The sequence below is a fragment of the Notothenia rossii genome (genome assembly GCF_949606895.1).
Source record: "Notothenia rossii genome assembly, chromosome: 4".
Taxonomy (NCBI): domain Eukaryota; kingdom Metazoa; phylum Chordata; class Actinopteri; order Perciformes; family Nototheniidae; genus Notothenia; species Notothenia rossii.
In genome coordinates, this window is record NC_136902.1 from 1,327,982 (window position 1) to 1,345,601 (window position 17,620).

The following is a 17,620-nucleotide window of genomic DNA, read 5'->3' on the forward strand; positions in this document are numbered from 1 at the left end:
GATATGTAATATTTAATGCAGCCGAACTGTGTATTACAATGCCGTTATATGATGACTTTCAAAGAGAAAAGCAAGAACACTTGGAATAAAGAATTATTTTATTCTTAAAAAACGTTTTCAGATTTCACATCACATAAACACCAAATCCCAGCATGCATTGTGGCTAAACCATCCAATCATCGAGCTGAGGATCTTGGTCCCCTTCCCGGCTCCGGCGGGGTCCGAGCAGGATGGCACGGATCCCCTCCTGCACATCGGCTATCGCGTCCTTCAGTTGCGCGCTGGGGGCCATGTCTGGAGCGGGACACCAGCAGGGCAGACACTTTAATAAAGTCTGTCTGTCGTCCTACTGACACCCCACACAAGTTCAGCCAGGAAAAGACAACCAAACCCCGCCCCCTAATGCTGTTGTGATTGGCCGCAGCACTGCTCTGTCACTAATTGTGAGCGTTGATTGGAGGAAATCTGGGTGACGGCTCCTGTGTAATATCCAACATGGATGCCATCAGGAATGTTTCTTTTCTTAAATTAAATTAAACTATAATACAAATAAAAAAACGTGAAACAATTGAGGATGATATAATTAAGGTTTTAGTTTTCTCAGTCAAATGTCTTCTTCTGATTAGTTGCTTGATTATTTTAATATTTTGTATTATTTCATTATATTCTTACATTTTGTTTTTCCTTTTTTTCTTGGTATTTGTGAAGAAATTCAAATAAATTGACAAAAATGTTCACAAATATAATTTTACTGAAGTTATCTTGACCAAACAATTAAAATCAAATTATTTATTTATTTAGCTGGCAGTAAAAATACAAACCAATAACTAACATACAAAATAGTTAGATTTTGAGGAACTCTTAGTAAAGCCCTCCCCCAGCTTTTTCTTAATTTAGCAGCGTGCAGTGAAGCGTTCCTTTAGTTCCTTTTTAAAGACGGTGACGATCACAGCGGTAAAATGCCTGAAGCTGAAGTTTTGTACTCTGATGTAAAGTTCAAAAGACACAGGGGAAACAACGATGGTGAGTCAAAATATTTTCATTCATCTCTCCATCTATCCATCTATCTATATTTCTATACATTACTAAATAAGCTACCAGAACTTTTTCAAGAAGTTTCTAAGAACTTAAAAGACGCATGTGTTTCTGCAGTTTGAGTGAAATGTGAATGTGAACTCACATATTATCAGCAGTGAGTACATCAGAGCTCATTGAACAGAAAGTGTTGTTGGGTTGCAGGCAGTGCATCCTCAGCGGCTGACACCACCTACTCTGCAGTCAGGATCTTGGAGAAGCAGCCATCCACAGAGCTTCCTGGTGAGTGATAACACATATTAATACATTACAAAAGAGAACAGGAAAGTAACCTCCAGTCCGTGGAGTCAGGAGGCCATCAAGAACATGCAACAAATGTGCATTTATCAATCCAACTTATGTGAGTGCTCAGTCTTGGAAACTAAAACAAAGAAATGGATATCTATATAAATAAAACCTAAAGAACGGCAACTTGATTCTTAAGATAGATTGTATTGTGAGCAAAAATATATATTCCAGAAAAAATAAATAACATTAATTTAAAGTATTTCATGAAATGTGTCTTTAAACTATTGCATCCTGATGTGTCATTTCAATCAGCAGAGACGGTTTTGATGTAAGAATACATATTTATTGCAAAGATACACAAATTAATGTAATGGTGATTTTGGCGATTAGGCCACGTTGTGCAGGAGTATCATTTGGGAGGGGAGAACCGATCAGATGAAACCCCCCAGGGTCTAGACACTGGTGGTGGTGAATGGATAGCTGGGTTCGGTCTGAAGGGGAGGGGCTTAGCTTGACACTGGTGGTGGTGAATGGATGGTTGGGGTCGGTCTGAAGGGGAGGAGCTTAGCTTGACCCTGGTGGTGGTGAATGGATGGTTGGGGTCGGTCTGAAGGGGAGGAGCTTAGCTTGACCCTGGTGGTGGTGGATGGATGGTTGGGGTCGGTCTGAAGGGGAGGAGCTTAGCTTGACACTGATGATGGTGAATGGATAGTTGGGGTCGGTCTGAAGAGGAGGGGCTTAGCTTGACCAGGGTGGTGGTGAATGGATAGTTGGGGTCGGTCTGAAGGGGAGGGGCTTAGCTTGACCCTGGTGGTGGTGAATGGATAGTTGGGTTCGGTCTGAAGGGGAGTGGCTTAGCTTGACCCTGATGGTGGTGAATGGATGGTTAGTTACAGTCTGAAGGGGAGTGGCTTAGCTTGACCCTGGTGGCGGTGAATGGATGGTTGGGGTCGGTCTGAAGGGGAGGGGCTTAGCTTGACCCTGGTGGTGGTGAATGGATGGTTGGGGTCGGTCTGAAGGGGAGTGGCTTAGCTTGACCCTGGTGGTGGTGAATGGATGGTTGTGGTCGGTCTGAAGGGGAGGGGCTTAGCTTGACCCTGGTAGTGGTGAATGGATGGTTGGGGTCGGTCTGAAGGAGAGTGGCTTAGCTTGACCCTGGTGGTGGTGAATGGATGGTTGGGGTCGGTCTGAAGGGGAGTGGCTTAGCTTGACCCTGGTGGTGGTGAATGGATGGTTGGGGTCGGTCTGAAGGGGAGGGGCTTAGCTTGACCCTGGTAGTGGTGAATGGATGGTTGGGGAGGGGCTTAGCTTGACCCTGGTGGTGGTGAATGGATGGTTGGGGTCGGTCTGAAGGGGAGTGGCTTAGCTTGACCCTGGTGGTGGTGAATGGATGGTTGGGGTCTGTCTGAAGGGGAGGGGCTTAGCTTGACCCTGGTGGTGGTGAATGGATGGTTGGGGTCAGTCTGAAGGGGAGTGGCTTAGCTTGACCCTGGTGGTGGTGAATGGATGGTTGGGGTCGGTCTGAAGGGGAGGGGCTTAGCTTGACCCTGGTAGTGGTGAATGGATGGTTGGGGAGGGGCTTAGCTTGACCCTGGTGGTGGTGAATGGATGGTTGGGGTCGGTCTGAAGGGGAGTGGCTTAGCTTGACCCTGGTGGTGGTGAATGGATGGTTGGGGTCTGTCTGAAGGGGAGGGGCTTAGCTTGACCCTGGTGGTGGTGAATGGATGGTTGGGGTCAGTCTGAAGGGGAGTGGCTTAGCTTGACCCTGGTGGTGGTGAATGGATGGTTGTGGTCGGTCTGAAGGGGAGGGGCTTAGCTTGACCCTGGTGGTGGTGAATGGATGGTTGGGGTCGGTCTGAAGGAGAGTGGCTTAGCTTGACCCAGGTGGTGGTGAATGGATGGTTGGGGTCGGTCTGAAGGGGAGGGGCTTAGCTTGACCCTGGATTCAGAGGGACAGGAGGTGAAAAGGGGGGAAGAAGGGTTGCGTCGACTCACCTGAAATGACAGCTCTCAGAGGGGGCAGAGCAGATTTTAAAAGGATTATCGGAGCGCTATGATAGGTGAGAATAGAGCGAAGTGATTGGTTAAGCTGGGGAGTGAAGCCACCGATCACTGATTGAGAGTAGAGAGAGTAGTAACATGGACATAGTAAATGAAGAGTAGAGACGGACTTCCTGGTTGAACTTACGCTGAACTTACTTCAACCTTCTGGAATATTTTAATGTAGTGAAATAAATGCTACTGTGTGTGGAAGGTTAAGGAGTCATTTTAAGGGCCAATGTGTAAAAACTATAGTAACTTTGAGGTAAATATTAAGATGTTTCATTCTCATTGCTGTCACGCCTGAGTTTCCCCCAGGGGAAAAATAAATGTTCATCTGATCTTTAAGAATTAAAATCAGTTATAGTAACATTTTATACTTTTGTAAGATAGAAATAAAAACATGTCTCACTTAATAAAGAGAGGACTTTGGTGGTTGAGTAATTGACTGTACACTGAGCTGATTCAGTTTACATGTTTAGAGAAAAATAAGGAACTGACCATGACCAAATCATTTCAATATGAATGTTGCTCATTTCTTGGTGTTCATGTTTCCTGTTTCTATTTGTGTCTTCGTGCTGTGTTCAGTCGCAGCTCCACTGGCCGAGTGAACACTTCAATCATTTCATTCAGAGGAATCATATGTGTATGTCTGAGAAGAGACTCCCTGGGGGATGAATAATAACATATCAATAAAATGTATTGAAGTATTGAAGTACAGTCAAACAAGAATAATGTAAAAGAAAACAGCTCAAATGAGTTGGTGAGAAATGGACCCCATGGTGTGAACTTGTGAAATGTGGTTTTACTTACGTCACAGCGTCTTCAAAAGTTCCTCAAAACAAGATTACACAAACAAAGCTACTCAAGAGTTTGGGCTCTTTGCTTCCACAACATTCAGACTGTTTGAAAGAAACATCTCTAATTGTTATGTTGAGGCAAATCAACCCTCACAACAGGAAAGAATGAAACAGAGAGGAATCAATAAAACACAAACACAGACATAGTTTAGATTAATCATTATTATTTAGTTGACACCAAACACCAATGGGGAAACATGACCTGCCCTCCAGCCCTCATACAGCAATGCTCCCCCGAATACCAGAAGCACAGGGCAGATATAGGTTTCCTAAATGACACACGAACATGTTCCCTAAACATCTTTATTACATGGATTAGTTGAATACTCTGAAGAAACACACTCCTCAATGTCAGTTTCAGTTATTTATTGACAAGGATGACGACACCCTAAAACAGAGTAATTTAGCAAGATAAGCTGACAAAGTATTACATCCATGCAATTTAATCAACACAAATATATACCACGACACAGAGTATAGTAGCATAATAGTATAATATATATATAGTATAATATATAGTATAATATAATAGTGGAAACAGTCTTACATGAATGAGTGGACGAACGTCTCAACGCGAGGCGGAGTGAATGAACAATGTTTGAACTAAAATGGCCGCTCGGCACTACCGGGTCAGAGCACGGCATAACCGGGCAGCGACAGCAGTGACACTGCCCTCTAGTGGCCGGCGATAAACTCTTCATCCCCCCCAGACCGGAAAGCTATGGGCCGGAATAGGTTAACGGTCTAAATCCCGTATCCAGCTGCCAGACTCGGGCTTGTAACGTGCAGGCGGCCTCCTCACGCGGCCCGGCCGAGTCGGCTGGGGCAGCGTTGATGGCGACTGTGGCACCGGGAGCGGTGCGCCAGGAAGGCACCCGTAGTAACAGTGAGGTCAGAGGACGCCTCATCAGCAGGCGTCGGTGGGGAAGCGCCAATAGCCGAGTCGCGGGGCCCAACAGCCGGCCGCTGAGCCCCCTGGGGCGTCGCCCAGCCCGGGTGGATAGGTGGGGGCTGATGACCCAGGGCAGCGAGCGGCGGCAACGGCGCAGCCGACTGCTCACGGGCGCAGGGTGTGGCCGGCGTGTAGGCACGGAGGAACCACCGGTTGCGCAGTGTCAGACGTCCCGAACCGTCAACCCTGACCCGATACTGGTCGTGGCCCGGCGACTCCACCACGATCCCTGACCTGTCCCATTTGTGGGGGCTCGGGCCTTGCTGGTTCTGGAGGAATACCCTTTCGCCGAGTGCCAATGGGCGGAGCGGTCTCGAGTGAGTCCCCAGAGACTCGCTGGTACGGGACATACGGGTCCGAAGGGCGTCCTCCTTCGCCGCCCATGCCTCGCGCCATAGCAGGCGGATATGCGGGTTCGAGAACTTCTCGAGGCGGTTCACAAAGGAGAGCGAGCCACGAAGGGGGCGGCCGAAGATGATCTGTGCTGGCGAGAGGTCGCAGTCGGGGTCAGGCGTGTTACGCAACTGCAGCATAGCGCGCAGGAAGCGGTCCTGATCAAGGCTGCCCGACGGGCTGGTGTTGGACATCAAGAGGTGCTTAGCAGTCTTAACCGCAACTTCCACCCTCCCATTCGACTGCGGAAAGCTAACGGAAGACACACGGTGTTTGACGTGCCATAAGCGGAGGAAGTCCTCAGTGTGGCTCGCCTTGAATTCCGGACAACCGTCGCTCGAGAGCTCCTCCGGTACGCCGAAGGTGGCGAAGAACGACCGGAGGTGTTGGACCAGGCCAGCTGAGCCCGCCAGGGCAGTACCCGCCGTAGAGCTCAGGAACTCTACCCAGCCCGAGAACCGATCCCCGACAACTAGGTAGTGACGGCCCCCATAGTCAAAGAAGTCAGCAAACACCGCCTCGAATGGCGTGGACGGGGGTGAGGACGGCCGGGGGGGTGTAGCCGTAGCATTGCGGTTGCAGTCTGCACACCCGTCCCTGGTGGCCTGAATGTCCCGGGACATCACGGGCCAGTAAACTATGGCTCGGGCATGCTGCCCCATAGCTGAGGTCCCCTGGTGAGCGGCATGGAGATGCCGAAGGACCCTCCCACGGAGGGACGGGGGGACCACGACGCGGTCCCGATAGAGCAGGATGCCGTCCTGGGCGTAGACGGACTCACAGACCGATGACAGACTCGCCAGGGCAGGGTCGTTAACGTCAATCCCACCCTCCTGCTCGATGAGTTGGAGGAGGTGGCCGAGGCATCCATCAGCCGCTGTCTCCCGTGCGAGGAGGGGCCAATAGACAGCTTCGAGCTTCCGTGCGTCGTCGCGGATGGAGGCCATGAGTGCTGACTCCACGGCGTCAGGCCCGCTCGGCAGCCCCAATGAAAGGCCGTTCGCTGAACCCGAGGGGGAAGGATGCCCCGACGTGGCATCAGCGGCATAGTTGCTCTTGCCAGGCAGATGCACAATGTTGAAGCGCCATGGGAGGGTGCGCTGCTTGAGTCTAAACAGACGCAAGTTTGTGATCTCATCCAGCGTACGGTCGCCAAAGATCTTCACCAACGGCTTATGGTCGGTGACCACGACGAGGTTGTCGGACCAATGCGTGAAGTACCGCGTCTGTTCCAGGCCCCAGGCCACAGCTAGGGCCTCTCCCTCGACGGCCGCATAGCGCTGCTCCGCAGGGGACAGGAAACGCGAACCCGCGAGGGTGATCCTCCACCCTCCTGGACAGCAGTCCGGTATGCCCGAGGCACAGTGACAATGTTGCTGGAGCAGGAAGTAGCCAATGCCACGCATGGACCAGTCAGGGCGGAGGCAGGTACGCTTCTGCAGGTCGTAGATCTCCACGCCCTCGCGGATGGCCTCCATTATGGCTTGCTTGGACGTCTGGAAGGCCTCCTCCAGAACGGGGGACCATAGGAACACACAGCGTGGGCTGAGGAACGGCTTAAATGGAGCCATCGTGTCACGCAACTGGGCGTAGTTAGCCACCTGGTTGACAAGGCCGAACCAACTCCTGATGTCCGTCGTGGAGCCTGGGGTGGGGAAGTCCCAGATGGCGTCTAAGTATTTTGGGAGCGGTTCGATGGTAGATTCCGACACCCTGAAGCCAGCGAAATCGACGCACCTCTCCGCGAACTGAAGCTTGTCCGGATTCAACACGATGACCGACCGGCCGACACGCGTCAGGAAGTCGATGGTCCTCCACCAGTGTTGCTCCAGGTCGGTGTCATAGTGGATGGTGTCATCCACACAACGTTCCTTGCGTTCATAGTCCGAGAGGACGGCGTCAAACCGACGGTTGTAGCCATCCCCTGACGACAGGAAACCCTGTGGTGCCCTGGTGTAGCGCCAACAGCCGAAGGGCGTGATGAAGGTAGTGAGGTTGCGATCCGACTCACGCAGGGGGACACTGTGGTAGCCGTTCCAGGCGTCCGTGACGGTCTTCCAGGTGCCCTTCGGGACGCGGCGTGCAAGGTGGAACGGGGACTCAGTGGCAAAGGTCTCACGTTGGCAGAACTTGTTGAGGGGGGAGAGGTCCACGGTCCTGCGGGGGAAACCGTCATGCTTCCGAGTGATTACCATATGATGGCACCACGCCACCGGCTCGCCGTATGGCACGCGTTCAATGACCCCAAGGGCTTCGTCCCGCAGGAGGTCATCGTGAACCCTCCGCTGCCAGTGTAGGGGCACTGTAGCCGCGGTGTTGCATGCCTTAGGCGTAGCTGCGGGGTCCGCGTGCATCTCGATAGGTGGCCCCTCCATGCATGGTAGTGCCCGATGGGGGCAAGTATTGAATGTCGACGAGGCATATCTCCCGAGTAGCCGACCTTTCATCCGGTTATTGTTCTCTGGCGTACAAGGGAACGGCAGTGCTGCGGGGCGCGCCGGGGGGACCGTGCGCTGAGGACATGAGCACTGGGCGTCCCGGGGGTCACTTGGCCCCACGCAGCCACCATTGGTTGACCTCGTCGCATTGATGGACAGGGGCTGGACTGGCGTGTCAGGGCTACGCCTGTCCTTGGGCCCCCCTGCAACGTTGTCCGACGGGAAGTTAACGGGCAAGAGGCCGAGGTTGAGCAACGACTCGTAGGAGAGGTACATGGCCTGGACTGAGCTGCTCACATATACCATGGAACGGCAGGATGTAGTACGCCCCCCGCTGCAGGTCGTCGAGAGCCTAGCGAAGAACGCTCCCTCGATGGCTATAGGGGAGCGGTTGGCGGCCGACAGGCCGAGGCTGACAGGTCGCAGATCGTCCCGCGCGAAACCGCAGGCCAGGAACTCCTCCAGAGACCAAAGGTCCGACTGCGCGCCAGTGTCCGCGACGGCGGATATTCGAGCTCCGTCGGCCGAGCCCCGGTTGCTGGTGCCATCCCTCAGCCCGACTGGCATGTCCATCGAGATGGTGATTAATGCCCGGGGGTGGTCTCTCAGCCTGGCTCTCCTCCATTCGCATGGAGAACACCTTCATGCCGATCTAGATCCCTCCGCTTCGCGTCGGGCTCCTGATCAGCCTGTCGGTGTTCTTTTCCCCATAATGACCGCGTCGCAGCACATTATCCCTTACTTAACGCACACATTGTCAGGTCTCCTAAACTTGGACATGTTCCAGATGTCTAAAGGTCATCATCTCATGACGTCTTTAGGAGTCTTGCAGGATATGAATTATCCATTTAACCCTTAGATGCCCGAGTGACTGGACCTCACACTCTTCCATAAGTGGGTCAAAAAGGACCCGTATTGGAATTATGTGTTTTTATGCCATTTTTGTCATTTTGGTTAAGACAAATCACTTGTATAATATTTAGCATTATATTTTGGTTCACATTAGAAATATGTTATATTTAATTTTTTACTATTTATAATTTTAGACATTTCTTTTACATTTTGAAAAAAAAGAAAATTCCATAGAAAATGCATGCGGGTCATTTTTGACCCACTTGTGGAAGCTTGGGATGGTAATACAAAAACTACAATTTCTTAAAATGTATAAAATGTAAATTAAGAATGTGAATGGCATGATATCCAAAACATGTTTTTTGGGGAATAGCTGGAATATGAAATGATAAGAAAATGTAATTACAAAGATACTTCAAGAATACCAGCTCACCGGGTCAAAAAAGACCCACTTATGCTTCTAAGGGTTAACAAACTATATATACGTCTGCACATGAGCGCACATACATTTCTTTACTTTAACTAACACACCAACATCCTTATCGTTTCTTAGCTAATGCATGCTGGGTAAGGAATCTGCCATAACAGTTACATTTTATTTTAATTTAACTATACTTCGATTTCTACTGAGAACAAATAAACGTTTGCATTAGATAATGATCCATTTGCATTTTTCAACATTTAAAATAAACTAGTAATAAAAACACATCATCTTAATTCAACTAATCCACTGTGATAGTTACGTGGTCACATTATTATGTCCATTTTTACAACTTTGTCCATATTGTAATATATTTAGGTTTTTCTGGTGAAAGTATGTTTCTGATTTATGGACTGCATTCATAACATTTTGAAAAACAATTGGCTCGAACATGTCCAAAAAAGGAAACTCTGAAAGCGGATGTATCTAGCGTGTGAACCTGTGAAATGGGGTTTGACTTTAACCGCTTCTTTAAACCGTCCTTAAAACAGAACACGAACACAAAAACAGCAACAAGACAAACACAAAGGGACTCCTCCACTGGTCAGGACGTTGGGCTGGTTTGCTCCTCAACATTTCTACACTGTGACATTTCTTTGGATTAGGATTTACTCCTTCACTAAAAGTTAACATTTGATCATAATGCCTTTATGAACATTTAATCAAAACACTTAATAAAAAAGTAAAATGTGCAAATAAATAAATATAACAATACAAATAAAAATGTAATATCGAGCCTCAAAACACTTCTTCAAATAAAGTGGTTTTTAATATAAAAAACAAAATATGAATAAAATATTCATCAGTATTAGGGATGGGTATCGTTAGGATTTTATCGATACCGGTACCGGTACCGGTACTGCTTATCGGTATCGGTATTTTTCGATACTCTTATCGATACTTTTCAATAATTTGGTGTTAATAAACTAAAAAAAGACAAGGCGATGTGCCTGCAAGACTGCACCCAGGTAACCAAAACATATTACCCGTGCGCAGCAGCTAACCTGCCTGCGAGCCTCCGCTCAGGTCATATTTACACACGGCGCGGCTGAAGCCCGCTAGCACTATTAGCACTAGCAGTATCGCTAGCAGCGTTTAAGATTCAATGAGTGTCTCGTTTGCAAATGCTTCATTAAGTTGCTTGTGTCACCCCCTTTACAAGCAACTTATTGAGTACATAGATTGCACCTTGCACTATCGCCACTACATTTTTTAAAAGTGCACCCAGACCTTGGATCGCTTCGCTCTGTCCGCCATGCCTGCGGGAGTGTCTCACAACAATAATAAGAGCGCTGTTGAGAGAGATGAGGAGTGGCATTTACAGTGGCCAATCAGAGGGGTCTCTAACCGGATACATCACACGGGATGAGGGTTCCCAACCAACCAGAATGGTTTAAAGTTAAACTAAGGAAGTAGACGTAACAGATATACCGATAGCAGCACCGTTTGTCCAGCGGCTTAACGGTATACCGATACCGTCCAATCAGGTACCGGTATTGACTTAGTACCAGTTCTCGGTACCCATCCCTAATCAGTATTCTTTTTTTTCTTTTTTTTTTTAAATGAAAACGTAGTCCGTTCATGTCTTCTTTAATTTCCCAACATGTTTAGAGTGTAAGTGATCCAGATTCGTAGTTACATTTAGCACCTTTGATCGTTTCCACTCCCTTCTGGAACGTCTGTCCTCAACAGGTTCCCAGCAGCAATCTGAGTCAGCTCCACGATGTCGAGTCACCTCAGAGAGAGCGGCTGTGATTGTTCTCAGCGTTCTCCTGGCAGCTTCTCTCGTCACTCTCGGAGTAACCTGTGAGTTTCTTTTCAAACTCAATTCATTAAGAACAAGATTGAATTCTGATGTTTCATCCATCCAGACTGTTAAACTCCTGAACTGCTGAAACAACATCCATAACATTCATCTGCTACTTAGTCATTATTTATCTATTCATCTAATATATCATACATATATAGCATATCGACTCTTATTGCACTATTTCACTTTTTTTTTAAACAATTTTTCTTTTTATATTTACTATTTAATATTTACTTGCACTATATTTGTCTGTTTATCTGTCTTATTCTGTTGCTCTGTTGGAGAAGCATGTGACCTAAGAATTTCAACGGCATAACTATAGCTATGTTCGTATGACAAATAAAGAACCTTGAACCTTGAACCTTGAACCTTGAACCTTGTTCAGAAGAACAGAACTGGTGGCTTCAGGCGATCTCTGCAAACATGTGTAACAGAACAGCTTGAAGTTAAATTCATCTGAACAGATTCGATGCTTTCATTTTCCTTTCTCAATTTAAAATCAGTCAAATTAGTTTGGAGAATTTTCAATGTCATGTTTTCAATCTATTTGGCATTTCAATGTGAACCTACCTCTCCATAACATTATTATATATGTTGGAATGATTCTCCTCTAATGAACAGAGTCTTAACACTTTTCTTTCTCTGTTTGAACAATCAGCTCATCAAAACATCCAAAACACAGAACGTCTCCAAAAGATGAGAGATGAGTGTGACGCTTTGATGAAAAACCTCACAGGTAAACTTCGTCCAGATCTCTTTCAAATGTTGGAACACTCATATTGTTCTGTTGAACATTCATCTTTGTGTCTCGACTGAGTGAACCATGGAAGAGTTTAGATCTCTGTTCAGGTTCTCAACTAAGAGACACCTCTGATGAAGGTGAAATCTTTTGTATCTTTTTCCACAACAGAGAGATTCTCTGCAGTGAGACCGGAGTCAACGAGGCCTGAAGTAAACAGTCAGTGATTGACTTTCTCACATGTTTGCTCTTCTGATGAGGAAGGGACAGATCGTCACACACATCAAACAGATGTGTGTCGTCTGACTAAAGACTTTGCTCTGATCTCTTTAAAGGGAGCTCATGTCAAAGATGCCCAGACGGCTGGGAGCGTCATGGAGGGAAATGCTATTATTTCTCCATCATTAAAGCAAACTGGACACGGAGCAGAGCTGAATGCAGACGTACAGGAGGAGATCTGGTTAAGATCGAGAGCAGAGAGGAGCAGGTAGAACACACTGCTGCAGGGTCACCATCCACCACTTTGTTTCTGCATGAGTTCGCTCAGAGGAGTTATTCAACACATTTCTTTTTGCTGTCCAGAAATTCCTGGATCAGAGAGTGAGAGTTCAAATGACTGGAGAGGAGGACAAGTTCTGGATCGGACTGACGGACTCAGAGAGAGAGGGAGCATGGCTGTGGACAGACGGTTCAGCACTGGACAGCGGGTTAGATTGTTGGAAACACATGTTTTTTAAATTTCCAATATCAAAGTCATCAGTTTGATTAAATCACATCTTTCTCTTCCTCAAACCTCAGATTGCCTTTTTGGTCCAAAGGAGAGCCAGACGACTATAAAGGGATCCATACTCTGGGAGAGGATTGTGCGAGGATGGGGGAGAGAGGTGGAGCGAAAGAGCTGAAGTGTTGGTTTGATGCATCCTGTGAAGTCCCTCACAGAAGTATCTGTGAGAGAAACCAGAAGACCCTAACTCACTGAGAACCTGAAAGCAGCTCAGCTGAGTCTCAGCCTGTTTCTATATCTCCCTACAGGATGCAGAACGTGGAGCAGGGTGCTTTTTAATAAAGCTCTGATATAAATACAAATAATATATACAGCCATGCAAACATTCAAATGCAGCTTGTTGAATGTGTTGAATGATTAAGAACAGAAGTTCTATTTTAAACTATAATGGCACTGGGTCTGCACAAAAGAAGTGACATTTTGGGCTCTGAGTAATAGTGACAGCATTTCTCCATATTATCACCATTTACAAATCAAACAATCATTCAAAGAATGGAGAAATGGTTTCTGCAGATGAATCCATAATGAGAATATCCATTGCTTGCATTTCACTCAAACACATGTGATAATGAGCTCCACCTGCCGAGCTCCAACAGCAAAATGACACGTATGCATCGCTCACAATAATCGAATGATATGACGTCTAATATCATAACCATCGCAGCTTTTAGCTTTTTGACTTCTTCATAATATTGCAGGAATGTTTCTGGTGATAGTGTATTTGCACACTGTGTTATTATTCCTTTAGTAGCTATTAGTTTACTTTCTGTCAATGAACATCTTGTGTCAGCAGCACTTCAATGAACTGCTCTGTTTCATTTCTAACTGAACATCATATTTCATATTCTCTTCACTTTCTTTATAAAAATGTGTATTTGTTAAGTAGCTACTAACTAAAGTTGTCCAGTGCATGTTATGAAGTAAAAAGTAAAAAACAAGTACTTGAGAAGTGATGTGTACTTTAGTAAAGTATTTAAAATCTTTTGACTGAACTGTTTTATTTGAGCTGCGACAGCTCGCTCATCTGTAAACATGTAATCCATGTATTGTCTTCTTTTCTCATTTCATTTGGATGAAACTGTAAACATTTAAAAAGTGAATGTGTAAAACAAAAAACACAACGGTAACATGTTTTGATGTTTTCCATTTTGGATATGCATAACAACTCATTCAAATGAAGGTTAAACAATTATTACTTTGATTGAAATGAATTACTAAATTGAGTCGCAGCTTAAAAGCATCAACACTCAACTGACTCCAGGATGATGAAAACACAGACTGGACAAACAGTAGACATCATCATTTTAACGTGCCTTTCTTTTTCTCTTCAAGACATCAGTAATGATAATATTTGAACACGGTTTAGACTTTAAGGGTTGAAGTAATGAGAAGAGAAGAGTGAGCAGCAGATCAGAACACAGCAGAGACATGATCTCTATCAGCACATCAATGTGGGAGCCTAAAGCCCGAAGATGGCCCCGAACAGCCAGGCGACAGCCGAAGCAATACGATGCCTACAGAGCGCCACCCGATGGCCCCGAACCACACGAAGGAAACATTTACATTACATTCAAGACAAACAACTGCATCGAAAGAAACACAAACAATGATGTTAAAGTATTTTGATACTGGACTGATATGTTCAGACTTTGTTCTTTACTTTCTCCGTCTTTATGTAGAAGATATTACGTTTTCTCCGTCATGTTGTTTCCATAGCAACAACAACTTCCTGTCAACAGCATAAACTCGCCTTCAACATAAAAGCATCTAAATAAAACAGGAAGTTAACCTAAATTACATTTAAGACAAACAACTGCATCGAAAGAAACACAAACAGTGATGTTAAAGTATTTTGATACTGGACTGATATTTTCAGACTTTGTTCTTTAAGCCCCTGTCACACTGTCCCGAAAATGACACCCGATGGACACACGATTAAGGAAATGTTCAAATTCGGCTCTGATCGTAACAACATCGGGCCATTCGTGAGGGCATCTTAAGCCATCGTGTGACCGCCGGTGGAGTTTCTCAGGCTCCGGCAGCAACTTCGTGAGCGATGGTAAAATCTTTGGCATGCCAAAGCCGGCTTAAGACGCCCTCACGAATGTCCCGATGTTGCTACGATCAGAGCCGAATTTGAACATTTCCTTTATCGTGTGTCCATCTGGTTGTTTTATTGCACAACAAAATCATGTAAACATATTATGTAAATAACCCAATTTGTGTTCTGTGAAACTAAAAAGGATATCATATATTATTTTGAAGGCGAGGAAGTTGTTGTTGCTATGGAAACAACATGACGGAGAAAACTTAATATCTTCTACATAAAGACGGAGAAAGTAAAGAACAAAGTCTGAAAATATCAGTCCAGTATCATAATACTTTAACATCATTGTTTGTGTTTCTTTCGTTGCAGTTGTTTGTCTTAAACGTAATGTAAATGTTGCCTTCGTGTGGTTCGGGGCCATCTTCGTGCGAAATTCACAATTCCATATTCGTGTGTCCATCGGGTGTCAATTTCGGGACAGTGTGACAGGGTCTTTACTTTCTCCGTCTTTATATGTAGAAGATATTATGTTTTCTCCATCATGTTGTTTCCATAGCAACAACAACTTCCTGTCAACAGCATAAACTCGCCTTCAAAATAAAAGCATCTAAATAAAACAGGAAGTTAACCTAAATTACATTTAAGACAAACAACTGCATCGAAAGTAACAAAAACAATGTAATATCCTTTTCAGTTTCACAGAACACAAATTGGGTTATTTACAGAACATGTTTACATGATTTTGTTGTGCAATAAAACAACCAGAGAAGCGATCTGCAAGGAAACATTGCACACCGTGGTCCCATCTCGAAGTCATCGTACTATAATATGATGGCTACACAACGGCATTGCGAGGGCTTCACGTACTCGTGTTGCCTTCCTAAGACAATCGCGCAGCTTCTTGTTTCCTTCGTATTGTCTTCGTGAGGCGAAAGATGCCCGATGGCACCGATGATCACACGAAGTAAAGACGAAGAGGACACGATTTGACAAGATGCCCTCCCGAGTGCCTCACGTAGGGCAACATGGAAACACGAATTCAACACGAAAATAAAAAGATTTTGCCACCGCTCACGAAGTTGCTGCCGGAGCCTGAGAAACTCCACCGGCGGTCATACGACGGCTTAAGATGCGCTCACGAATGGCCCGATGTTGTTACGATCAGAGCCGTGTGTCCATCTGGGGTCAATTTGGGGACAGTGAGAGAGCAGGGGCTTTAGTGAAACAACAACATGTCTCTGAACCATGATATCCTATCGAACAACAACAAGTCTTTTCATTTCTTTAGACGAACTTCTGCAGCCTGTGCATACTAATGATGATCATCAACACGTATACAACCAACTCTCTCAGGAGAACCTAAATCAAATCAACCTGAACAGACGACAAAACTCAAAAAGTGAAATGAACCACCTGCACTTTAACAGCCTTTCAATGAACAGGAACTTCACTGTGCATCCAACAAGCACATGTAAGAACAAACATCATTATTGTTATATGTTTTTTTATAATAATATTGCACACGCAGAAGAGTAACCTTCTGTTGATATCTCTCTGCACAGAAAGATATTACAATGACAACAAACTCTTGCAATTTCTAACTATTTGTAGCACAAACTACAATTAGAACTTTACTTAAACAACATTTGACGAATCAGATACTGGCAGATTGACCTTTGACATCTCTACTGTTATACTGTATTAGCTACATGTAGTCTTCTCTTCTGGTCAGCTCCTGCTCCATTCATTAAACCTCTGCTCTGGACTGATATACCTATGGTTATAAAATACACATTTAACTGTTAGACAAACAAACATGTACTTTAAAGTAAACACTTCTTAAGCTTCACTCAGTTTAAGAATTTTAACCCGTTATTTACTTTTAAATATCAAGTGTTTCAGTGGGGGTATTGAGAGCGACCACGCAAGCTTCCCACGATAACACGACTCAGGTACGATCGTATATGATCTGTTCTGCTTTTGGGCCTGCTCTAAACAAACAGATCCTCCAGAGTCCAGAACGTGTACTCCTCAGAAACTGAATGGAACAGAATCACCTCCAGTGTTTATGCAGAACAGTCTTTAAGGTCATTTTGGATTCTGTCGATTCAGGTTTTTGTGGAAGAAAAAGTAAGAACCAAAGCCTTTTCTATGAGGACTCCATTTTTACAGAACATCATTTCAATCAGGAAGGACGGTTTTGATGTAAGAACACATATGTATTGCCAGGAATACACAAATGAATGTCATGGAGTTTTGGCGATTAGGCCCTGTCGTGCAGGAGTATCCTTCTTATAGTTAGGGTCGGTCTGAAGGGGAGGGGCTTAGCTTGACCCTGGTGGTGGAGAATGGATAGTTAGGGTCGGTCTGAAGAGGAGGGGCTTAGCTTGACCCTGGTGGTGGAGAATGGATAGTTAGGGTCGGTCTGAAGAGGAGGGGCTTAGCTTGACCCTGGTGGTGGTAAATGGATAGTTGGGGTCGGTCTGAAGGGGAGGGGCTTAGCTTGACCCCGGTAATGGTAAATGGATAGTTGGGTTCGGTCTGAAGAGGAGGGGCTTGGCTAGACCCTGGTGGTGGTGAATGGATAGTTGGGGTTGGTCTGAAGGGGAGGGACTTAGCTTGACCCTGGTGGTGGTGAATGGATAGTTGGGGTCGGTCTGAAGGGGAGGGGCTTAGCTTGACCCCGGTAATGGTAAATGGATAGTTGGGTTCGGTCTGAAGAGGAGGGGCTTGGCTAGACCCTGGTGGTGGTGAATGGATAGTTGGGGTTGGTCTGAAGGGGAGGGACTTAGCTTGACCCTGGTGGTGGTGAATGGATAGCTGGGTTCGGTCTGAAGGGGAGTGGCTTAGCTTGACCCTGGTGGTGGTGAATGGATAGTTGGGTTTGGTCTGAAGGGGAGG

General features: G+C 46.0%; 1 protein-coding gene across 1 annotated transcript; it reads left to right on the forward strand.

The window, feature by feature from the left end:
* The first annotated feature begins 711 nt into the window (after positions 1 to 711).
* On the forward strand, positions 712 to 13,655 carry LOC307035658 (uncharacterized protein). Its single transcript, XM_079675275.1, has 8 exons — positions 712 to 1,023; positions 1,240 to 1,317; positions 11,032 to 11,145; positions 11,808 to 11,885; positions 12,060 to 12,107; positions 12,224 to 12,375; positions 12,471 to 12,595; positions 12,687 to 13,655. Exons 1-8 carry the CDS (start codon positions 960 to 962, stop codon positions 12,865 to 12,867), a joined length of 840 nt encoding a protein of 279 aa, XP_079531401.1. The 5' UTR covers positions 712 to 959; the 3' UTR covers positions 12,868 to 13,655.
* Positions 13,656 to 17,620: the final 3,965 nt, after the last annotated feature.

Coding starts and splice junctions, on each gene's coding strand:
- LOC307035658 (XM_079675275.1), top strand. CDS start 960: ATGCCTGAAGCTGAAGTTTTGTACTCTGATGTAAAGTTCAAAAGACAC. Junction 11,146..11,807: donor CGTCACTCTCGGAGTAACCT/GTGAGTTTCTTT, acceptor TTGAACAATCAG/CTCATCAAAACATCCAAAAC. Junction 11,886..12,059: donor TTTGATGAAAAACCTCACAG/GTAAACTTCGTC, acceptor TTTCCACAACAG/AGAGATTCTCTGCAGTGAGA.